Raw genomic sequence first — 25,912 nt, 5'->3', positions numbered from 1 at the left:
CTATATTCATCTAAGCATGTTCTTCTTTTTATCCTCCTCCTCTTTGGCTTCATGTTTTGGCCAGATTTCAGAAAAATACTAAAATGATAAAAAAAAAAAATTGGCTGACTTACTTAAATGGACCAATAACAACGAGGGATGTTTAGGTTTTTTAAACCTTAGAAATAAGATTAGACATCAAAGATCACCCATAAAATCCAAGGGTCCACTGGCAGTGCATAAATTACATTGTTAAATAATTCTTCATTCCAAACTGACCAAAACAAGTAAATGCTACTATCACATAAAACACAGCATAAGACTTTTGGCCTTTTAAAAATTAATTATTAGCACTTTTCCATTCTTATTTTTTGCTTAAGAAATGAACACAGCTGTCGAAATCTATAACCAACATACAATCTATAAAACATTGCATAAAGCCATCTCCCCGAATTTGTATTATCTGGTTATTAAGCAGGGCTAAATATAGTAAGAAGTACTTTTCTCTAGCTCAAAATTTTATAAATTTCCATGATGAGAGCAAGAAGAATGAATCAAAATTATGATCTTTTGCTACACATTTACATTAGTAGGGTCTCTGAAGGAGGAAAATGCTATTAATGTAATAAATGCAAATCAGTCAATTATTCTGTATTTTGTCAATCAAAATTAGATTTATACATACACACACACACACAAAGAGTAAACTACAAGAATTCATTCAGCCAAATGCATCTTAACCAAAAACAAATTTCTTACCCAGATTTTGCTTTTTCTTCTTCAGCTTCTACCTTTATGCTGAGGGGTTCATCTACCCCAGTTATCTCATCATCTTTATTGTCCAGATTTTCATTTTCTCCTGTTTTTCTCATATTAACTTCTTTTTCCTGATCAGTTTGTGCAGGGATAGAGTCTAATAAATTCTTTTTACTTCCCTAGAAAAAGATCAGAGCAACTAAACCAACAAAAGTAAATACTGTCAACCTAGCTCCACGACCTATTTGTTAGCAAAAGGAAGTACCAACCAATACTAATACTGAGAAAATTACTAGTTATTTTAAGAAACTCCTGCCATTCCTATAACACCAGGCAAAAATAGCAAACAGCTATTTTAAACACAAAAATAGCACTTACTGAAGAAAATGCACAAACAGTAAAATACAAAATTATACAATAAACTAACTACAAAAACTTTACAGAGGATGCAGAAAATGTACCAAAGGCAGCAAAGGACAGTATCGGATTTACCAGAGAGGGTTTAATGTTTTCCTTTCTTTCAACATCATCTTCGGGAGACTTTTCTTCCTTTAGTGTTATCTTTTCCTCCTCTTCAATCTTTATTTCTTTGATTTCTGGTTCATTTTCTTCCTTAACCTTTATTTCTTTTACATTTTCACACTCCTTACATGGTTTATTAACGACTTTCTCTGGCAGTGCCATCTGAAATTCAATACTGGCCGACCTACAGTACTCCTCAAAACCATATAAGTATCTAGAAACAAGAAGAGAAATTATATTTGGAAAAACATTTCAAAATATTACTGTAGGGTTGTATTTTTAAAAATGTGTTCATGTCTTTTAAGTTTTCAAATATTAAGTCTTATCAATATTCTAATTTATTCTAGCTCAGTTCTTCCCAATCTTTTAAACCCAAACAGAAACATTTTTTAATGAAAAAATTCATAAAACAAACAAAACAAAAAACAAAACAAAACTATGCCCTGGTCAGTGTGGCTCAGTTGGTTGGGTGTTGTCCCTAAAAGTGAAAAGTTGCTAGTTCGATTCCCTGTTGGGGCACACGTCTGGGTTGCAGGTTTGGTCCCTGGTTGGGCCATGTACGAGAGGCAACTGATCAATGTTGATCTCCCTCTCTTTCTTCCTTCCTTCCCCTCTCTCTAGAAATAAATAAAATCTTTTTTAAAAAACTATGCCAAAAGTGAAAAGACAGTCATCAATTTTAAATAAAGTAACTTTAACAGCTGTAGCTATTAGGACTAGTAGTACCACCTCGCTATTTGTTGAGCACTTTCCTGTATGCCAGGCATTGAGTCTCACAGTGTATGTAAAATAGCATCAGAGTAATCCCATGAGACAAACAGTATTATCCCATTCTATAAGTGGGGAAACTGAGGCTTGGAGAACAAATAAATGGTCCAAGGGCACCAACAGCTGATAACAGGCAGAACCAGGATTCAAATTTAGGTTTACTTGAATTTTAAAATTTTGGTATTTAACCTCTACAAAGTACTTTCCAAATACACTTGGCCACAAAAACTTTCTTCCCAGACTGTCTCCCAGATCTAGTATTCACAGGATACACTCTAGGAAATGCTTACAATAGCAAAAATTTCTTATCTCTTCTTAGCTTCAGTTCTATAATAAATCCTTCATGCTTTCTAGACAAAAAAAAATTGAATATCGCTGTATCAAGTACACCGACTTACTTTTTATAAGCACATTTAACATTGTATCCTGCAGCCGAATTTAAGACAGGGATTCCAAGATCTTGGTAGACTTGCTTCCAAACAGCTCCACTTTCAATCTAATGGACAAAGTGAAATGAAAACTCCCAAATTAAAGGTAGGAACATAATAGGATTTTGATAACTACAGTATATATAAATAAATGTTTATATTTATTGGTTCTAGTCTCAAAAGAGATGAAAAACATCAATCTCAATGAATTCTAAACCAAAAATTGGTTCACAATAATAAAGTTTTAAGTTTCAGTACTCTCCCAAATCTCAGAGAGTTACAAACGTTGAAATATTAGACCATTTGACTTTTAAATAAACCCTGCTATAGTAAATAAGAAAACATCCAGGTTCCTAAGTCTAAATTTATAACGAAGAAACAGATAGAAATTTTAAAATGATATATCATGTTCCATAAAACTCAAAAGCTAGTAAGGCAAAGAATTCTATGGATTTTACTAAAGCATTTTACTCTATAGAAATTTGTTTCACAGAATAGTCTTATTAATCAGATGGGCCCCGTACATCATGGCAAACTTAAGATAATTTCTTCAGTTCAAAAAAATATTTTCTGCATATTTATATATATACACATATGTATATATTAAAACATTTCTATATAAATAAAAAACATATGCCCATGTATGCATATGTATAAATTCATACATGTTTTTATATATACGGAAGGCACAATGGAAGAGATATAAAGAACATTAACACAGACCCCTGCCCCCAGGACCTGACAGTCTAGTGGAAGACACAAAAAGCAAGAACTGCCACCGATGCATGGTTCTGCTGTAACTCAGACATACACAGGCAGTTTGTGAAAGTTTGATAAACTTAGAAGTCAGAAAGCTCATTTTAAAAATTCTTAATTAAATTTAAATTTGGTCTGAGGAGGCTAGCTGTATTTCTAACTTGTACTTTCCATTTTTATTAACTGGAATAGAAAATTTTAGATCAAAAAACATGATAAAAAACATGTTTCACTTTCGATGTAATACTTACATTATCAAATCCTCCAAGTTTGTGTACAAGTCTGAATAACTTAAAAAGATTCAAATTTCGATATCCAAGCACAGGTCGTTTGTTAATAGGTGTGCCTGTTAAGGAAAAGAAAATATATTAAAACCATGCTACAGCCCTGGCCGGGCAGCCCAGCTGGTCAGAGCAACGACCTGACACACCACGGCTGCGGGTTCGGTCCTGGTCAGGGCGCATGCAAGAGTCAACCAGGGAATGTACGAGTAAGTGGAACTAAAACTGATGTTTCTCTCTCTCTCTCTCTCTCGCCCCCAAATCAAAACCTAAAATTTAAAAACTAAAATACTACTGGAAAAGGTCTTTTAAAAAACACTAAATTTTTTATTTTAAATTTCAAGACTTACATACCACCACCAACAGAGCTGAAAGCCTGCGCAGGTGCACACACATGCACTCAGGGTGGGCAAAAGTAGGGCCACAGTTGTTCGCATGGAAAATAACACACTTCATAAATACTAATACAAGAATAAACTGGGTCTTGTGTACTCACAAGTGTAAATCTACTTTGCCTCAACACGTATATAAAAAGAGAAAAATCCCTTGTTAGTCGGAAACATCTCTACTACTTAAGCCCATTTCATTTAATTTTTTTTCTCATACAAAACTTTCAAAACCTTATTTGATTTCATTCCACTTTCATTCCCCTGATGAGTTAAAGAATAACTACCAAAGGAAGCAAAATAAAATACCAACAAAATAAAATTTTTAAAAATCAGGGAATAAGGTTTGGTAGAACTGAAGAAAGTATTGAAATAAGTGAAGGGCAACTGCTCCACAATGAGTTATTTTTGTGATACTTTCTTCGCATTTTATTAAATCACTACTCCTCTAAATGCTTTTAGAGTAAAGCTATAGTTTTCTTTCATTCTAACAAGGAAAAATGTAGCGCAAGGACACTATAACCAGCAACCATTAGAAAGTGGTATAGGAAAGAAAAGGAAGGACAGAGATACACAATCTGTGACCCTTTCTAAAACATTTATGATGGCATAATCTTACTTTGGTATTCTATTCGCTATCTAATATTAGATTTTATTCATTTTCTTTACATTTTAATTTATCTTATATAAAAGCCTAAGAAATAGCCTACCTTCTTAGGCCAAGTCTCCATTCATACAAAGAAATAACACAGGAATTGAGGACAATGTATATTAAATAAAAGATAACTAGCCACTATCACTTGTGAGAGTAAAAGGCAAAAGCAGTTTCTACTTATCAGCAATGCAAACAAGGATTTAAAAAACATTAATTACCAAATATTACTCATTCATTTTTTTCCTTCTGCTCAAGCTAAAAAGCTTTCTGCCTCTCCCAACTCCCTTTCCCTTGCTAGCATCTTCCCAGGAAAGAGAAACTACACTCTGAAGGGCAGTGAAGAACAGTTATTAGAGGACAAGGTCACCACTACAGGTTATTTAGCCATTCCTCTTACCCCCAACCCTTTCATTTCTTCAACATTAGGCAGATTCAATAAGCTAAGCCACCTTGACCATCTTAAGGGTCACCTTGAGACGCTGCCACATTTCTCTATTTCTGGCTCTCTATGTATGAGTTAATTCTTATAAAAAGACTTGTGGCCCATCTTAAGAGTGTAGCCACATACCACACACCCCCACCCAAGTCTATCAACAGTGATTTTGGAGAAGGAGGCCTTTGACTAGTGGCATCTATGCTGGTGAAAATACAATGGTGCTATTATGGTTCCTAGGCTACTGCTGGTCCCTAGTATAAGAGTTCCTTGGGATCCTACTGATGGCGTGAAAAAAGGACAAAACACAGACATTTATGGGTCTATGGCCGTGGTATCTATCAAAATACAATTCCTCATTCCATTTTCTATGTGACAGACACTATGCTATTGGCAATCAAAAAGATAGCCATTACCAATGACATGAAGCTTGATGAACAGAAGTATTATTTTTCAAGTGTTAGCTATCTATCTGATACCTATAACACTAACAAGGAAAAAAGGAAGGAAACAACACTCACCTCTATCCTCCATGAATTTGTACAACTGCTGAAGAAAGTTTTCCCTTTCCTCTGGAAATGGTTCTATTTCTTCCTAATTTTAGTCATAGAAGAATAGAATATTTTCCTTAGTCAAGCATTTAATAATACAAGCAGATTTCCTACCAAGAGCAAAGACTAATAATACTCGCTAAAATAGTTCAAAGGTTTTTACCAAATAAAAATTATTGCTTGGTACTAAGCTGTTCAAACCTAGAAAAGTGTAGGTATTTTATGCTTTAGAGAGAAATATGTCCTAAAAGGTATCTCCATAGTGACCATCCCAAATATAAATTCTCATTTGAGAAACGAGACTACAAAGATGGCCCATCAACTTTTTACCACATTAGAGATCAATTCTTTAAGTCACAGTCAGAGGCTCAGGAAGATCTACTCTCATCTATGAAACTGGGGTAAGGGTTTAAACTTCACCTTAAAACTGACTCAATTACTGTTCCTCGTGGCACTGTACAAGTGCAGGCCCCAGGAGCTGTAACTGCAAGTGCCCTCACTACACACAGCCCCACTGTGTCGTCCTTCAAGCTGGTAAAATCAGCGAAGTGGGGAACGAACTCGATCTACAATACCTGAAGATTCAGACTTAGGGAAATCTTCAAGTAATAAAATATTCCCCAATTTATCAATTACAAGGGAAGGACTAGCTTCTTGCTGCTGTGGCCAGGGGCTGTGGGGAGCTGGTCCTGAAGCAACCTGCAAGGAGCAGGGCAGTAGGTGAGATTGAGGAACTCATCGATTGAGTGACTATCATCCATTCAACAAACATTCAATGAGCGCCAGTAAGTGGAGGCACTAGGTCAGGTGCTGAATCAAATGAAAGAAAACTGAGCACTGACTTGGAGTCACTGCAGAGAAAGTGGTCCAAAATATTCACCGAGGCTTTACAGTTATTCTGGCTGAGGCAAATGTATTTCTAATACTAAAAGTTTGGAGCATACTTTTCTATCAGTAGACTAGATCATTTTAATTTTTAAAAATCACGTGTCTAATGCCACTGTTTGAATGAAATGTACTCCTTTATGCCAAAAGCTAGCGCATCAGAAGAAGGCCAGTTAAAAACAAAAACCCAAGTGGAGAAACTATTAGCTTTGCTAGTTGGGCAGAGAAGAATAAATGAAAATTATTAATTTGCTTATGATAAATCTGTATTTCTCAATTTAAACATGGTCCACATATGCTGTATTTTGGTAAGGTAGTCTGATGTAAGTCTAAGGAAATCTGTTTTCTAGATATTACCTTAAATGTCCCCATGGCATAATACTTGATTTTCATAAACTGCCAAACTTATCCCCGTTGCAAAAATCTTAAGCCTACCTGGTATATAACACAAGAAAATCTTTAAACTGGAAACCAGATTTGCTCTTGCAAAAACATTTGTGAAACACAAATCTAAGCACCAAAAGTTGGTTAATTGACATTTATGGATCATCTATTATATAGTACATACTATGTCAGACACTATGAATGTGAGCCCCAGTAAGACAAGGTCCCCACCCTTGAGGAGCTTACAGATTAGTAGGGGAGTTAAGAAGCGGACATAAATCAATGTACTTGTGTGTATGTGTGTATGTATGTACACACACAAATGACAAAATATGTGTAAGGGAAGAACTGTAGTAGTTTAGACTAGCAAATGAGGTTTCCCTTCAGAACACTGACATGTAAGTCAGGCTTGAAAACTGAACAGGAGTGTGCCAGGCTGACTGGGGGAAGGAAGAGAAGGGCACTGTAGGTAGAGGTCCTGTATGTACAAAAGTGAGTAGAAGCAGGTATGTGATTTGGTACTGCTACAGCGTAAAGTTCCGAGTGGGGAGACACACCAAAAGAAGTAATAAAAACAAAAACAAAAACAAAGAAAGAAGGTAGGGGTTGGATTATAAAGGAAATCATATAAGTGAAGCTTGGTTTTTAGAATAAGAAGCCACCTGAAAGGTTTTAAGCAAGGGATTTTTAAATAGAAAGCTGTACAGGACAGAACTAGAGCCAGGGAAACTGTTACACTGCACACTGTCATTTAGACCATCATATCATAAACAAACTCTAAAACAACCCTATGTCATTAATAGTTGTTTACTACAGTTACATGGCAGAATTCCGCAACTTACCTAAAATATTACATATTGACATTAATTTAATTTCCTTAAAAACATTAAATACAATTCACTTCATGATCCAATATAGAGGGGACTTCACTATCTGTACCTCTCCCCCAAAACTTTTATGAAGTCGTTCAACGAACCACTGAAGAGTACAGTGGTGTGATGTCACTAGTAATATCACGAATGTCTTTTTCTTGTACTTGTCACTCTAGACCTAAAGTACCAGCTACAACAAAAATCTAAAATTTAAGCTCTTTGATCCATATAAATTCAGATGTCTTATTTATGATCTAATCAGAACTACCCACCCATTTATATTAGATAAAATCACTTAAGATTTTCATTAATCTTTACTTTTTTGCTGATTTTTTTTTAATGCTAGATGGAGTATGTATTTCATGCTCTTCTGGGTATTTCGATAAAATATGCTAATGTAGTGTAAACACTGTATAAAGTGACACCTGTTTACACAACAGTGAAAAGCATGTGAAAGTTCTGCTATATTACATAGCTATTTCCTTCATCATCTAATAAGCCAGAAGCACAGCAAAATCAAGAAATGTTTCTGAAGTTACTGGGATAACTATACTTATTTTTAATTTCACAAAACTGCATTTCTATTTTAAGGTAAGCAAACTAGTTGATTATGATGAGTATCACAAATATGATTTTATTATGAAATAATTCTAACACTAAAACTCTTCAAGTGATTAATGACTTTACGCCAAATCCTAACTCAGAAAGGAAACACAACTATAATTTTACCCCTCCCCCACATCCCAACTATAATTTTTAATGTAAAAGGCATCAACTGCGTTTACTTACCTCCTCCTCACTGCTGTTATCCTCCTTTTCTTTTTCATCATCTTCCTCCTCCTCTTCTTCCTCTGCTTCACTGCTGGAGCTATCTTCTTTCAATTCAGTCTTCCAGTTGGCAGGAATAGTTCTACTTTTGTGAAATTCAAGGGCCTGATCAAAGGCTGCAAAGAGACCATAAACTACGTGAACTGGAGAAATAGGACAACTGACTTGTCTACAAAAAGATAACTTGTGCAAACACTGCTGACAGTTAGGAAGTGTCTGCTGTGTGGCAGACACTGAGCTAACTGCTCTTCCATGTAGCAGCAAGTGTAGCCCTAACAATCTTAAGCATCAAGCCGCCATTTTTATAGATGGCAAAATTGCTACCATTGGAAGGTGACCTAGGTTCAAACAGATACAAAAGAAATCAGCAGTTTTCTTCTTTTAAACAAAAATCAAGCATGTCTACTAAAAACAACTTTAAGTAAATAATTTTGTTCTTTAACTTTTTAAATAATTCTCACCCAAAAATATGTTTATTATTTTTGACAGAAGAAAAGAAGGAGGGAGAGGAAAAAGAGAGAGAGAGAGAGAGAGAGAGAGAGAGAAATATATTGGCTGCCTCCTGTACGCACTCTGACTGGGGATTGAACCTGCAACCTAAATATGTGCCCTGACTAGATAATGAATCCTCAGCCTTTTGGTGCACAGGATGATGCTCCAACCCAACTGAGCCACCCGGCCAGAACTCAGATGGGTAAATCTTTCACTGTTTATCCAACAAACTGACAATTGAACAGCATGACATAGCAGGCGGAGCCACTGTGATGAACGTACAACACCTGAAAATGTACTATAAACACGCTCTCTACATCTCTAGTTAAACCTGACTTATATTAACAATTAGCACCAATTTGACTTACACAGTTATTCTTATTTTATAATACATGAAAATAAACTAAATCATAAATTCCTTTTTTTCCCCTTTTACTGATTCTAGAGAAAGGGGAAGGAGAGGAGAAAGAGAGAGAGAGAGAAACATTAATCAGTTGCCCCTTGCACACACCCTGACTGGGGACCAAACCCAAAAACTTGCAACCTTTCAGTTTGCGGGACGATGCCCAACCAACTGAGCTACACTGGCAAGGACTAAATCATAAATTCTTCATGATTTTTAACCAGATATTATTGGATTTGAGGAATATACACAAAGAGAAAATGCATGGCCATTCAAAATGGCAAAAATCTAGTAAGAAATGCAATTACAGCATCTACTATAATGTAGTGTAACATAACATGACATAAATGACAACATAACAAAATTATTATTACATTATAAGAAATGCCAAGTCAAAATTACTTTGATTCCTGTTTCTACCATCCTCAGGAACTAACATTTTATTTAAAGGCAAAAGCCAGACTGTCGTAACAGCTGCTGATATAGTTCTTTCACACTTTTCAATAATAGTGAGCTAGAAGAAGAAAAGGGAAACCTATGATAACAAAAGACAATGGGCCCTGGCTGGTGTGGCTCAGTGGACTGAGTGCCAGCCTGAAAACCAAAGAGCCAACAGTTCAATTCCCAGTCAGGGCACATGCCTGGGCTGCAGGCCAGGTCCTCAATTGGGAACATGCAAGAGGCAAATGGCTGACATCTCTCTCACACATCAATGTTTTTCTCCCTTTCTTTCTCCCTCCCTTCCCATGTCTCTAAAAATAAATAAAAAAGAACCTTTGAAAAAAAATAAAGAGCTACAGGTATTGCTTTAATTCTACCTACCCTATTGTGTTTTATTTAAAAAAAAGCACCACCAAAAAAAGACATGAGTTTACAAAAGTCAAAGTCACAAAGAACCAAGTATAACTAAAGACTATTTTGAAAAATTATTCTTTAAAGAGCAAAAGAAAATTTAATCTTCAAAAACACTTGATCAGCGTTCAAATTAACTGTCATTTATTCCAAGATCACCCTTACCTTGTTTTAATACAGCATCAGGCTTTGGCGCAGTGTCACTAGTAATTTCATGGACATCCTTTCTTGGTACAGAAGTACTGTATTATTTTTTTAATTTTAAAGAAAAAAACACAAAAATACAACAGATGTTAATGAAGAACCTAATTACACACCACAGAAAGCTACTGAAAATACGGGAATACTGACATTTACAGTGAAAGTGATTGCTCACAGAGATGCAAATTCCAAATAAAATGTTAGGCAGGGTGTTAATGTATGTAAACATCATCTACAAAAGGACCCCACCTTTAAAAAGTGTTTTATAAACAACAGGTATTCTTAAATATTGAGGGTCCCTGGTTAAAAGGGGTACTAAAAATACTGAAATACTAAAATTAACAATAAATGAAATGTCTGGAGAGCAGAATGCATGAACCCAGTAAGTAAGAAGTCAAATAGCAAGAATCTGCTGTTATCTTGGGACAATCGTAAGAAATTACTAACTTTAATATTGGGAAAAAATGTACTAGTTTATTACGTAAGTGTTCCTTTAACAATTTTTTAAACTGTATTTTAGATTCACAAGCAAACTTCTAATATACAATTTAAAATGCTTTGTGGAACTCCTCAACTGTAAGGACGCAAATAACTGTAAGAGGCTCTATCATACACCATATGTATTTCCCATTTTACACTAATAAATCTTTATTCAGCTTTCCTTCATTTGGTTTGTGTCATTCAAGCCACAAAAGCCTGAAAACTATTCCAAAAACATTTCTCAGCTTGCCTATATCTTTTAACTTTCTATTTTAAAATTTTCAAATATACACAACAGTGGACTGAATAGTGCAATGAGCCCCCACATATCCATCGCCCAGTACAATAATCATGAACTCATCATCACTGCTTCTCTACAGCCCTATCTATTCCCTCCCACTGCAACTGGATTATTCTGAAGCAAATCTCAGAAGTTATATAATTTATGATGTTTCATTATGGAGCTTTAAAATTCTTTTTAAAAACGTAATCATACCATTATCACATTTTGAAGTTAATAATTTCTTAGTATCATCAAACCACTATTCAATTTCCAGGTTCAAATTTCTGATTATCTCAATTTTGTTAACATGATTTTCATAGACTGTTTTTAAAAATCACTTTTCAGAATTTGAAAACCCAAACACCAATCTTAAAACATCATCATCCTTTTAAAAAATAGGTTCCGGAAGAAGTAAGTAAGGCCTGCTTGAATGTGGTTGGCAGGGCAATATATGGGTGTAATAATTTATGGTTTTAATTTGAAACATTTCACCTAAAATTTCGTATGGTATGATACTGTTATATTGCAGAATTACATGCTTATGATTTTGTAATACAAGATTTTACAATAAAAAAGGGGCATCACTTGTGTTGGATCCTGTATAATCACCCTGTAAGTCAGAGTATAAAATACATGGTTTTTCTGGTCATAATTCTTAAAGGAAAAAAACCCATAGAAATTCGCAACTCAGTTCTAAGAAAGTTCTATATGAAAAGCCACTTTCTTAACACTTAACACACATGTATAGCAACCAATTCTAATCCTCAGACTACTGCAGAAGTCAAATGTTATACAACAGGTTAGATATCCAATCACCAGGCAAAATCCACAAATTAGACAGTACGAAGAGTACAGTTTAGCACAGACCAACATGAACAAGGAAAGACACACTATAAAACTACACACAATAATAATATGAAAAATGTTCACACACTGAAACATTCTGAACGATAAAAACTAAAACAGTAACGTCACTGGAAATAACAAATTTATCATTTATCCCCCTAACTTGGAAAAACAGCATTTTTTCATAATAAATGAATTATACTTACAATTTGCCATCTTTGAAAGATCGAACAAGAATATTATCCTTTTTCACAGCAATTTCATCACTACAATCAGGACAAACCACCTTTTAAAAAAAAGTATGAAACTATTATAACTAAAAGCACATTTATAGGGAGTTACGTCAGTACCAATTACTTAAATCCATTTAAGAAATAGTTTCAGCTTAGTTTAAAAAATAAATTTAGTTTTAGGGCAAACAGGTACACACATGTGAGAACACACAGAAATAACTTTAAATTTTTACCCTATACCCCACCTGCCTCTGGTCACCCGCACCGCTGCCGCACAGGCATGGTGCTGAAAGCAGAAGCGTGGCTACGACCAGACTAAAGCTATGGGCTACACCCTAGCCAGACACGGAAAGCTGCGATGAAGTGGAGCAGGGATGGATGAAGAGGCGGAGCTAGGGCCTTAGCCGAGGGTCTGCATCACAGCTGAGAGAAGGACAAGAACCTAAATGGGGTCAGATATTAGAACCTTAATCAGAGCAGTCTCCATCCTAAAAAAAAAAAAAGCCAGAGATAAGGTTCTCCTATTATTTACATTTAAATATATACTTTAACACTTATTAAATTTCACTTTAAAAAGCAAACACTTCCAAGTCGGTACCTTTCTAGAGTCTGTATAAGGTTGATTACTAACGCTAGAAGTGTACTTTACTTGAAATCGCCTCCGCTGTTATGCACAGTGAGGATAAAGCATGGCTTCCCAAAGCAATGCCAATGCAAGAGGCCTCTGAATTTTGATTATTTTAACTCCAAGACAGTCCTCTAGGTATATCAAGTTAATGAGATAGTGCATTTTAAATGAAACCTGGGCTAAGCAAGCATGTCTGGTTGCTTAAAGGCCTACCTCAGTAGCTCTGGGAAGTGGCACACTAATAGATAAAGGCACGTGCTCTCAGCACACGCCACGGAGGGGCCCAAAACAGGCCGGTTCTACTTCAGTTTTCAAAAAAGTTAGTTCACAATTTTCATAACTACAATTGCCATGCATTAATAAGCATTTCTTAAACACTGATGGCATTCTCAATTAATTCACTGATGAAAGTCTTTTCCATGTATGAGCATCTAGGGAAATTTTCCTGTCACTTCAAAAAAGTCCTGAAGTAAATAATATGGCTCAGTCATTCACGTCAGTCATTCTACAAACACGGAGCCCTGCATCAAAGTGCTGTGCTGGGTGCTGAAGAACACACAAGCCAGGCGGTCACGGCACCTTCCCACACGGAGCTCGCACTCTCGTGGGCAGATGAGCACTGAACAAGTAAGTGCACGTTAGTTCATCGCTATTATGTTAAGTTCTTATCTGATGCGCAGGGACTGACTTCTTGAGGGGACAACATTGAAGCTCAGCTGTGCAGGCTGCACTGCAAGCAGAGGGAAGGGGTTGTGAGAAGGCCCTGGGACAGCAAGCAGTGGAAACCACTCCAGGACGCAAGAGGTCAGTGTGGCTGACTTTCTGCCTGGGCTGAAGGAGAGAGAGAAGCAGCATTCAGATATTCTGGTCTGTAGACCATGTTAATTCTTAGGACAAAATCTAAAATCTTCAAGGGAAGAGTCTGAAGTAGGATAATGTTACCATAGATTTGCCTTTTTAAAAAGTTACTTTGCCATTAAAAAAAAAAGGACTAGAGTAGGGTGAGAGTTGAAGGAGACTAAGCTACTCCAGTCACCTAGGTGACAGATGGGGAGTTGAATGTAAAGTTGTGGCTGGCAAATTAAAGGAATGAGGAACAGTAGACATAATCAGGGAAGTGACGAGATGAGAGAGAAGAGGATGCTTAGGTTTCTGCCTCATGCAAATGGTGTCACTCATCGTGAAGGGAAACAACGGAGAAGGACTGAGTTTGAAAATGGGAAAGGAGAGAATAAATGTACTTGTAGGCTTATTAAATGTAGTGGTGGCTAAACAACATGTAAGTGGAAATACTGAGTGGAAAGATGCCCAGGATAGAGCTCAGAATAGAGATTTGAACTCTAAGATACAAACTTAAGAGTCAACAGCCTAAATATCAGGAGTCTAAACCTTGGTATAAAACCGTGAGCCAAATCTGTTACTTTGTTTTTTGCTCATGAGCTTAGGGTTCTGGCAACTATACACACAACAGTTCTGTCCAGTGCTGACAGTGGTGTTTGGCTAGTGGGCTCGCTCCATTCTGACAGGCACCACAATCCCTATCCTGTCCCGTTCACTGACTTACATTATTTTGTTGGTCTCTAAGGCATTTCAGTTTGTCATCTCTGCACCCAATGCTATAAAGGGGGATGAGATCACCCTAAAACTAAGCAGGACACGGAGTGATATATTCTGTACCCTGAAGAACACATGTAAAGCTTGGTTAGAGAAGAAACAGTGAAGGAAACTGACAAGGAAGACTGTATGAGTCACAGAAGCTAAGACGTCCTCCCTTTAAAATGGGGTAAATACCACTTATTTTTCAGTCTCAATCAGGACTAAATGCGACCACTTATGTTAAGCTTAGCACAGTGCCTGACCAGAGTAAATGCTTGGTACACGTTTGGTTATTTATACTTTCTAAGAGTATGCAACTGTTTTCTAACATGATGATGTTACCAAAACACTTGTAAAGCTTACTCAGTTCATTAAAATTAATTTTAAAAATACAAATGCAAATACTGATTATGTGATTATTTCAAGATTGTTTGATTTAGAACACAATGTCATACTCTGGTTGACAAAAATGATTCCTAACTGTCCAAAAGATCTCAGTTGTGGGGGGAAGATGACATATATCAATAATCCTATTTTTAAAACATTAATGAAATATGTGGCTAAGCAGATTACTGACCTTTCCATATCATAAACCCACAAATATTTTTCTCATTATCAAAGAAACTGTTTAGAAATTATGGTGAGAGAATCTTTAATTGATACTGAACATATTAACAGTGAAAAATTCAGCCTTCCTGTTGTTTTAAAAAAGCACACAAAACTGTTTTTTAAAACATGTTTGCAAAAGAAATTCTTATAAAGAATCTTAGTGCTTCAGGAAAGAAGAAATGATCACAGACGCTACCCTTTAAGCAGATTACCATTCCCAAAGCTTGACTAATCACTTAACCCTTCTGCTACTCCATTTCCGTGTTTCTATCCTAAATGAGGATGAATAATTACACCTACCTTGCTATCCTAAGACCTTTACTTTGTAAAGGTCTTAGCACTATCCTGAACATAACAGGTATCTAATAAATGCTGAATGGATAGGTAGAAACATGCAGAGGTACATAGGTATCATAAAGTATTTATGTTTGTTAAAACAAATAATTGCCCTCACTGGTTTTAATCATAATTTATTGAGCACTTATTTTGCACAAAACACTAATTTAAGCACTTAAAGAATACAAAATACGTTCACTGAAAAAATAACAAATAGACATCAACTGCAGAAAACAGTAGCAAGAAAAATTCTGTTCTTCTTTTGCAATCTTTTGCATGGTAAATTTATGAGTTTTCAATGTCTACATTTTTAATTTTCCAACATAGAGAGCAGTTCATTTAACTCCCACACACCTAGCCTCTAAAGCAGAGGTGCCCAACCTTCTGGCATCTCTGGGCCAAAACTGAAAGAAGAGTTGCCTTGGGCCACACATTAAACACACAAACACTAATGAAAACAAAAAATCCTCATAATGTTTTAAGTAAATTTACGGTTTTGTGCTGGGCTGCATTCACAGTCACCCTGGGTCGCGTGCAGCCCACAGGCCACATAGGTTGGACAACCCTGCTGAAGTTATGATGATTTTGCCTTTCTTAAATGACCTCAAGAGTTCTGTGTACTCAAAGATGATTCTGAAAGTAATCTTTGTCAGAACTAAATGATGCTAAAATCATTTGCCATTTTGTACCATGAAAAACACTAAGACAATTCTTTTTTTCATGAACTTATTCAGTTGAAAATTTCTTTTATACTAAAGTTACTCACCAATGCAGGAAAATACAGTGCTTTCTTTTTATCCAAACTAACGTAATCTACACATACAACTTTTCCTAGTAGCTCATCAATCTGTTTCCTATCATCCTCATCTTCATCACTGGAGGATGAAGAAGACTCTTCCTCTGGTCTAGGGAAAGAAAACAATAAGATATTTCCACTTAATTTCACAAAGAATAAGCATACTAAGCTGATGAATGTAGGTATTCTAGAAATTTTATCCCATTCCTACACCTACAGAATAGCTCATTTAAATTGCAGTTTTCTATATACAGTAAAATATACTAGATCCTGCTCTCCAATTGAGGAAATTAGAGTAATTTCACACTTTCAGTACAAAGCCAATTTTAAAAGGGGGAAGGCAGACCTTTATTACTGGGGGTCAGAGCAGGGACAGGAGACAACCTGGTAAGAGACCATCATTGTTATCATCAACATCAAATATACACAAGTACTCATAAAATGCATGATACGAGTCTTTCATAGTATGTTAAAAGTTCCTCGCAATTATACTGTATATGAACTAGTAAATTAGAAAGATGTTAGGAAAAGGATCTAACACTGTCTTTTTGATGTCAAAGTAAAATAAAAAGTAAAATTATTAAAAAGAACAAAAGAAACACAAAACAAAAAATTCTCTAACTCTGGTTCTAAGAAGGCCTATAATCAATACTAAAGAAAGTAAAATTATAACAATTTTCTCAGAATAAGACACTAAAAAATGTTGAATAGACTGCAATGTAAGTTCTTTTTATAAAATAAAACAGAATAGTGACTATAACTACAGGGATGAAAACATTGTTGAGATAGTTGGCAATGACCAAGTTCACTGACAAAAATGTAAACTGACAGACTTTTAAAAAAGATTTTATTTATTTTTAGAGAAAGGGGAAAGGAGGAAGAAAAAGAGGGAGAGAAACACTGATGTGTGAGAGAAACATCGATCAGTTGCCTCTCACGTGCCCCCACTGGGGGCCTGGCCTGCAACCCAGCATGTGCCCTGACTAGGAATCGAACGGGCAATTTTCTGGTCCCCAGGCCATCACTCAATTCGCTGAGCCACACCAGCCAGGATGACAGATTAAAAAAAAAAAACAAAAAACCTTTAAATAGGATTTTTCTATTTGGTTGGCTAGGATAAATCCAGCATATTCTATATTTGTCTTCATGCCTTTCCAAAGGGATGATAATATAAATGTCACCCTTTTACATTTATGTATCTGAATATAAAGAAAGCAGAAATTATTATAATATTAAAGGTTCTATAGTGATATGGAGAACATCACTATTTGATTTCAATGATCAGTCAAATAACTTAAAAATTATCCCCGGGGGGAAAAAAACAAATCTTCCAAGTTTGCTACTGGGTTCAAGTGACACTTAAAGCAGTTTAACCCCTACTTAGAAAGTAGGTCAGAGGTAGTAGGAAAAACCAACTACCTTCTATCACCAGAGCATAAAACCTTACAACAGGCACACAGCTTGGGATAGTAATGGCAGATGTCACAAGCCTGATTCCTACACTTGATTAGAAGAGCATCTCAGGGCAGTGACTTTTACCCCTCCGCTTTCTAATGACTGTAGATACAACCAACCTTAAAACCATAACTACTGCTTTAAAGGAGTCACGGAAGACTCACTCAGCTAGGGTTTGATGGATGCCCTTTATGTCACTGTCATTTGCAAGAAAGGTGCAATGTCACAGACAACACATATCAAATCTGTAAAACACAGAAAGAGAAAACTGGGCTTTATTTGTCTAACACAGTCAACTGCACCTTCATAAAAGTTCTAATTTCTTTCTTAAGACTACCAAGTATGAAAGCTTCAGATGCCAGAAAGATACACACACTGACTAGCAACATAAAACATCTACCCTCCATCCTTAGTAAACGTCCACATCCCACTCTAACACCATTCCCCACTTATGGGGTAGATTCCCTTCCCCTGTCATCTATTCAAGACTTCATTCCAGCAACGTGGGCTTCTCTCTCCTGTGTCCATTCTTCTGCCTCTATTAGACTGAGCGCATCAGCGTACTGTTATTTCCATAGTCTGATGGTATTTCTCCCACTTAAAAAAACCCCCGACTTCACTTCCTCCACCAGATACTACACCCCATTTCTCTACCACCCTCTGCAGCAGAATAGCCTGAATCCCTCTACTTTTGCCTCTCCTAAATCTCTGTTCAAAGGTCATCTCAATTAGGCTACCCTGACCATTTTATTGAAACTTACAACCTGCCTACCCCAATCTCAAGTTATTTCCACAACACTTACAAATCTATCTTATCATATAATTTATTTGTTTCTTCCATTTTTACTTTATTGTTTATGTCGCCTCGTGTGAGAGAATGAAGATAAGCTCTAAAGGCAGACACTTTGTAAATCCCTGTTTTGTTCACTGATAGATTCCAAGTCTCTGAACAGTGCTTGGCACAGCACAGATGTTCAATGAATACTTGTTGACTAAATAAATGAACTGCATACACTGAACTTTTTCTGCTGTAGTACTTCTGATTTTATTTCTCCTGAAATCACAAAATGCATACAATCACTGTAATGTATACAACCACTGTAAATCATACAATTATGCCTAAGACTCCTTTAACTCTTCCTTTTAGAGAAGCTTAGCTAGGAAATTATTTACACACAAGTTCTTAATAAACTGACGAGCTAAATAAAGACCAAAGAGAGCAGGCTGAGACCCTTCTCGGTGTTTATTCCCCTCTGACATGGCTGCTTCTTTGGTGACAAGGTATTTGTTTACAGAGCCACCACATCTGATGATACACTGGAAACAAAGCTAATTGACATGGAGATGTTTACCACAACAGGCTGACAGCCAATCACACATCACTGTTAATTTTAAATTAACTGTAAATCAAATGAGAAGAACTTTAGACAAGACATGTGCCATAGAATAGCAAATGATCAGATGCAAATAGAAAATTGAGCCAGGAACTGCAGAAGCTCAGTCTTTGAAATGTAGTTCATACGTCAATGATCCTTATTATTTCAGGCAAGTAATTAACTCATTTCAAATTTTTACAGTAAATTAAAAATCTGTACTAGCTGGTATCAGAAAGACCAACAATTACAGCTTCTCAGAGATTAAAACATACACAATATATGGACATGTATACACTTACCAATAAAAGGGTTTTAATTTTTCCCCCAAATTTTTATCAAGAAGAAAACTAGAATCAAATCCACATATCAAAATAAAGCAGCAATAAAAACATCTTCTGAATTAGATAATGGTGCTAGCTACACAAATTTGTGAACATATTAAAAAACACCAAACACTGTACAGATTTATTTATTTATTTATCCTCACCTGAGGCCATTTTTCCATTGCTTTTAGAGAGAAACATCAGTTGGTTGCCTCTTGTACATGCCCCCCTGATTGGGCATTGAACCCGCAACCTGGGTATGTGCCCTGACTGGGAATCGAACCCACAACCTTTAAGTCTACCAGATGATGCTACAACCAACTGTGCCTCATGAACGAGGGCTTTTTTTCTTTTTAAACACTGTACACTTTGAAAAGACTGAATTTTATGATATGTGAATTATAGCTCAATAAAAATTTTTTTAAAGATCTGCAGACCTGTAAATACCAGGTTCAAATCACTATTTTATTGGGAAAAATCTCAACACCATCACTGGGCAAAACCTGTACCCACAAATAATCCCTAACAAGAATCCTTATAGGCCTTATTATGCTTTATTCTTTTTCTAAAGGGGAGACAGCAAGCAGACTGCTTTCCTACTGTAGCAGATGCACGTACACTTTTGCCAGGTTATTGGAGAAAACTGGGTGGGGGAGGGAACATAAATAGTTCTACAATTTCAGGCATTATATTCTCCAGGCAGAATCAAACAAAAGCTCTGCACACAATGGGTAAATTATAAAAACAAAATTCAGTCAAGTTAGACATTGATCAAAAGGATCAACAACTTGATTTAAAATTTCTGAGTTAAAGGATGATAATCATTAAAAGAGAAAATACTTGGTCATGGCTGGTGCAACTCAGTGGACTGAGCTCCGGCCTGTGAACGAAGGGGTCGCCAGTTTGATTCCTGGTCAGGGCACACGCCTGGGTTGTGGGCCGGGTCCCTGGCTGGGGGTGTGTGAGAGGCAGCTACCTGATGTTACTCTTGCACACAGATGTTTCTCTCTTTTTCTCCTTCCCTTCCCCCCTCTCTGAAAATAAATAAAATCTTTAAAATGAAAAAAAATGATTCACGTATATAGACTTGAATATATTAGGATTAATTAGTTAAAGATAGACTATAAATAAAACTCAATTAAAGGAAGGTGTCAAAAATAATCAGTTTTGGAACACCTGAGGCCAACTACTGGAATGTGGATTAACAGTTGTTAAAAGAAAACAAAGGTAGTGATATACTATTGTAACAATGGAGTCCAGGGAATCCTGGGGAAGAGATAACCTTATTTATCTTCGCACAAAAATAAGTTATAAATGGCAATCAAAGAATCATAATGAAGATCCTTTTTTCTGGCTTACAATGGAAGAGGAAATGAAGGTCAGAAAAACAAGACTTTGTTGTAGAAAATCACTCTGAAGAAGGGAAGAGAAGTCTGAGGAAGTGCAATTAAGGAGACGGGCATTTCACTGCGGTGCTTGCCTGTGGTGCGTATGCACCGAAGCTTATACTGAGCGCGAAGTAAGAACATTATATTATCTCTCGTCAGTGGGAATGACCACGGTGATGAGGGGCAGAAACAGCAAGCACAACAAGAACACTGATGAGCTCGGCTTTATCTCCTACACTGGTAACTCGCACCCTTTAGTTTGCCTTGATACTTTGCACAAGCAGAACACAATCCCAACATCAAATCTCTCATTACACACAGAGATTGTAATATTAAAATCTCTGACTTAGGATGTTTGCTAGAGTCTTCAGAAAGCAAAGATCAATCTGCTCACTGAAAACTGCATTTTTATTTTCATATACTCAAGAAAAGGAGACCTTAACTAAGAAACATAACAGACTTTTTAATAGATATAATTTTTGGCTATTTTTGTAAATCTATTTGATAGTCTATAAATCACCTTATTTTAAATTTATTTTTATACTTCTGGATAACATTTGTAGAAAGATGAAATATATCTAAATATGAAATGCATTACTTTCAAAATTAAAAGCAATTACTGATGGATTAAAAAATGTTTTCCTGTAATATGTGTATAATAGAAAATAATATGGGAATGTTGTTTTTAAAAATAATATAGTCCAAACAGTCCTGCCTGTCAAACATAAATTCTAGTAAGCAGAATTTTTATGTACTCACCTATAAACGAAATCATGTTACATATGAGTAATTTCACAAAATTTTTTTCATTCATTTAACCTTTGCAACAACTCTAAGAGATAGGTAATACTATGATCTCAGTTTACAGGTAAGAAAATTAAGGCATCAAAAGAATAAGTAACCTGAAGAAAGTGGCAGAGGCAGAATGCAAACACAGGTCATCTGGTTCCACCATTCACACTCTTAACAACTAAGCCGCATCATCACTCAAAAGCTAGAGCAGTGGAAACCTTCACTAACGAGTAATTTTACATTAAATACTCCCCACCTCCCTGTTCTGAGATCATCAGTCACAGTTAATTAAGATCTGAACTACAGGAAGACTCTAAAGACCAACGGCAGATAAAATTTTTAATTCACAATTGAAGTCATTAATTTTCAAACAAGTATCAAAAGATTTAATTTATAAGGGTTTCAGCGAGTATTCTAAGGCAACATAACAGCCTCTGGAACAAAAAACTGAAAACAATATTAAATAATAATATCTAATAATCACAACAGAACTCTTTCATACTAATAATACCATTGTACATTTTTCTTTTAAACTAGAACACTCGTTTTTAAATGACATATGTAGAAGAGTAAATAATAGTTACAACCTGAGTGGCCTAAAAATAATCAAGTCACCAGCAAGCTAAATCACAAGTAATCATTCACCTAGTAATTAAGAAAAATATTTTCTAGAAGATTCAGTGAGGAAGAAAAAAAACCCTCATGGCTTGAATGGTTAGTAGAAAAGTAAGAAATGTTCAGTATTTTTTCAATGCAAGGATTAAGTCTTAATTTTCTTCCTCATATGAGTCATTAATTATTTACTGTTAAAACTAATTTGGAAAGTAACCGAAATTCTCTAAACAAAAAAAGAGTCAATCAACTGAATGGGAACAGGCCTATAGGACACAGGTGAGTTCAAGTCCTGGTCCTTATCGTTCCTGTGTGCCTTGTAGGTACTTCCTGTCTCTGTGGCCAATTTCCCCAATTTTTAATAAGGATAAAACTTAATCCCTACTTTCAGGGGTTTGCTCTAAGGCTGAAACTAAGTAATATGAAAAATAGTGCTTACCCAATTTCTATCTCCAAAGCTCAGTCACAATTAGATTTAATACCTGATTCTGTATATTGAATGAGAAAGCATTCACTTACACTAAAGTTCTCAATGATTCAACTAATATTTATTTCATAACTATTCTAACAATACTTGGGCTTAGCCACATTAAAATTTCACCAAATTAAAATATTTAAAACTGTTTTCAAAACAAACTCCAATAGAATTAATGAAAAACTACATTCTCCTGCCCCATTCTTCCAACTTTCTTCCGCTGCATGGAAGCAACTGTTTTTAACTCTTTCAGCTGTTCCTCTGATAGTTACTACCTTACCTCTAAATAATATTCTTACGCTGGTATTTCTTTATTTATACATTTTAGACATTTACTCTGTTGACTTCCCATTGTTACAAGGACATAACTTTCATAGTTAAACCACCTCCCCACCCTCCACCCTAATGATATAGTTTCCTTTTCTTATATAATTTTTTGGGAGGAATTACTGAATGCCCCCCATAATATTCCACTATATTAGGAATCAAGTCCTCCTTTTTAATAGAGACTTCCATTCTTCCCTTCTGCATTCTGCTGACTACTAGTATCTAGAGTTACTCTTGAGAAGTCTGATGCTATTCTATCTCCCAGGTCCTTAAAATAAATTATATATATTTTCTGGAACTGTTCGAAGATTGTTTCTTTATCTCTGATGTCCTGAAACTTCATGACCCCTTGACCCCGTGTTGCTTTTTACTTTAGCGTTTTGGAGCCTGGGCACATTCCATTGGAAGTGATTTGTTAAATACGTAGAATATGTAACACAACTGCAAGATGACATGAAAATAAGTTAAGACGGTTCCTGTCAGTGAGAGTAAAACTATCAGGAAGGGGAAACATTATCATAAGAGGTGAAATACTGTCTATGACACTAAGTAAATGCAAAGAATACAAAGAAAGTTCAGAGGATAAAATATGTCTGTTTTCAAAGAAAGAGTGGAAAGACACGAATGGTTCACATAAAAATAGGAGCATTTCTGTTGAGAACTGAAGAATGAGTGAGTGAGACAGTGACATGGAAGGGTGGTGTCTGAGACAAGAAAGCATGAATAAAAGCATGGCATCGGGAAAACAAAGGATGTATTCAGGGAATGTCGACCAGCTCCATGTTGACTACAGCATCGAGGTACATGGAGGGAAAATAGGAGGTAGATACACAGCTGTTAAGGTTGGTTGAACATGGAGAACCACAAGAACCCATGCTAAGGAGTCTGCCATTACTATTAGATCTAAAATTACTATTAGATCCAGTCAGCATTTTGTAAATTACAATTTAAAATTAGTAATTATTAAAACAATACTAAAAGGAGAAATGAATTCAGGTTTAACTAACAGTTATGAAAATGGACTTACATATGATTAGATCTTCTTCCTCTATTTGTTTTCTTTCCTATGACTGGAGTGCCAAAATGTTCAGGGTTGGTGAGTGGGAGCTGGTCTAATGTCTGTGGGTAAGAACATAAACCCAGAAAAAGTTATTACGTTGCAAGTTCTTTCTTCGTTTTAAACCAAATCAGTTTAAGAATATGCTTAGATTTTGAGGTTAAAAACTTCTCCCGAGGAAGACTAAAATACAACTTTCCTAGAGACAGAAACTCTCGCTTCAAAGATTCTAGAATAAAAATGATTGAGTCCAATACTGAAAAAAGGTGAAAAGCAGCGTAGCTGTTCTCTCTAGATGGTATCATTATCTATTTGAAGGCTGACAGACTTCTAACAATGATTAAAATACAAAACTGAACGAACACAACTCAGTGGAAATGCAGGGTTGAGAGAAACAACACCTATAACACAGCGACCTCAATACTCCTACACTGGGGCCAACTGTAGCTCAAATTTTTCTTGGTACACAGGGTATCATAATACATTATACATATTCTTAGTAAGTAACTGAAACAAAATTAGCAGAATGAGCATCCAACTGCTTGGAAAAAAGATTTCAGACAGGCTTTATTACTACTTTGCAAACATTTTCTGCAATAAACCTTTACTAAAGAAAATGTAAAAATCAGTTTTTCTACACCTTAACATTTTATTTTCCCTCCTTTCCAATCTGCAGTATCCAATATTGTGCTTAGTATAAAGATAATAATAAATGAACACCTTCCTTGTTATCAACTGACCATTATGTCAACCCATTTGTCCCTAACCCCATCAAAATTATGACATCCAGCCAAGGAAGTGGCTGATGATCAAAAGCAAATGAAGAAAAAGAGATTCTAAAATGACTTCTGAAGATGTTATTCCAACTTTATTTCTCTGAATATCAATTCTGATAATACTCCTATTTTTCTACATTTTAAAGATTTCCCAAAATTGCTATTTCTTTCATCCCTCCAATAAAACCTTTGCTATTAAATAGTTTCTTAAACACGGGGGGAACTAAAGGTCCCAGGAAAACTGCCAGGATAAAAGTGAGAGTGAGGAACTACTTAGGATAAAGACTTCTCAAACTTACAAACCACGGTGTTATATGAAACACTGCCCATCAACTTAGATTTAAAGATCAGATATCTAAATAGACCCCAATGCTAATATTTAAAAGGAAATTTTTAACTTTATTTGTAACACTGAGGTAATTTTGTTGAGACAATGATAAACTGTGAAAAAGAGAAGTGCATTAAGAATCTACTTTGCATAACTCATTAGAGCATACGTAAATGCATTTAAGGTACTTACATACCCAACAACAAAGAATACAGTATAGGAAAACGGTCCTAGCCATAAACCATTATAAACCTAATCTTTCAAATTTAGTTCGTAAATGGGGCATTTAAAAATATTTGGAGGCAAAAGTTGGCCCAAATACAATAATATGCCAGCAGAAATTTACAAGTCACCTGTCTTCTATAATTCCTAAATATGCTTCCCAAGGGTGAAAATTTCCAAGTACTGTATTTGGTAAACAGGGAAAATAAATTAATCTGGATTTACTTTCTGCCAAGCTCACAGGTGAATTAAATGCTCCTTCTGCATTTATTAAGTTGCACACTCCTGTAAGCAGAGATTCCTATTATATAGGGTGGGCAAACGTTGGTTTACAGTTGAGAGTATGCAAAACAGAGTCTATTCTTGTATTATTATTTATTTATTATTGTATTATTTACTTGTATTACAACTATAAACCTATCTTTGCCCATCCTGTACACTGTGATTTCTATTCTAAGCATCTGCTTGTCATTTCACTTGTTCAGGAAAAAAAAAACCAGGATTTCTGAAGAGTTATCTAGGAACCACTTACAGGAACTTTC

General features: G+C 35.7%; 1 protein-coding gene across 8 annotated transcripts in view; it reads right to left on the bottom strand.

Annotated features, from left to right (window-relative positions):
• ARID4B (AT-rich interaction domain 4B) overlaps positions 1-25,912 on the bottom strand; it is a 136,613-nt gene that overhangs the window by 40,163 nt on the left and 70,538 nt on the right. For all 8 annotated transcript variants that reach the window (XR_011650521.1, XM_045196411.2, XM_053912408.1 and 5 more), the window contains exons 7-16: positions 24,015-24,106; positions 16,210-16,348; positions 12,248-12,327; positions 10,397-10,473; positions 8,446-8,600; positions 5,486-5,558; positions 3,461-3,555; positions 2,424-2,521; positions 1,228-1,471; positions 739-914 (exon numbers count right to left, since the gene is read on the bottom strand). Coding sequence is in view for 7 of the 8 variants with exons in the window: in XM_045196411.2 (XP_045052346.2) it covers positions 739-914; positions 1,228-1,471; positions 2,424-2,521; positions 3,461-3,555; positions 5,486-5,558; positions 8,446-8,600; positions 10,397-10,473; positions 12,248-12,327; positions 16,210-16,348; positions 24,015-24,106 (1,229 nt within the window). In the remaining variant the exon portion in view is untranslated. The remainder of the gene's footprint in view (positions 1-738; positions 915-1,227; positions 1,472-2,423; positions 2,522-3,460; positions 3,556-5,485; positions 5,559-8,445; positions 8,601-10,396; positions 10,474-12,247; positions 12,328-16,209; positions 16,349-24,014; positions 24,107-25,912) is intronic.

This window comes from Desmodus rotundus, chromosome 10 (genome assembly GCF_022682495.2).
Source record: "Desmodus rotundus isolate HL8 chromosome 10, HLdesRot8A.1, whole genome shotgun sequence".
Lineage (NCBI taxonomy): Eukaryota > Metazoa > Chordata > Mammalia > Chiroptera > Phyllostomidae > Desmodus > Desmodus rotundus.
Note: the sequence above shows the minus strand (reverse complement) of the source record. Positions and strands in the feature narration are given on the sequence as shown.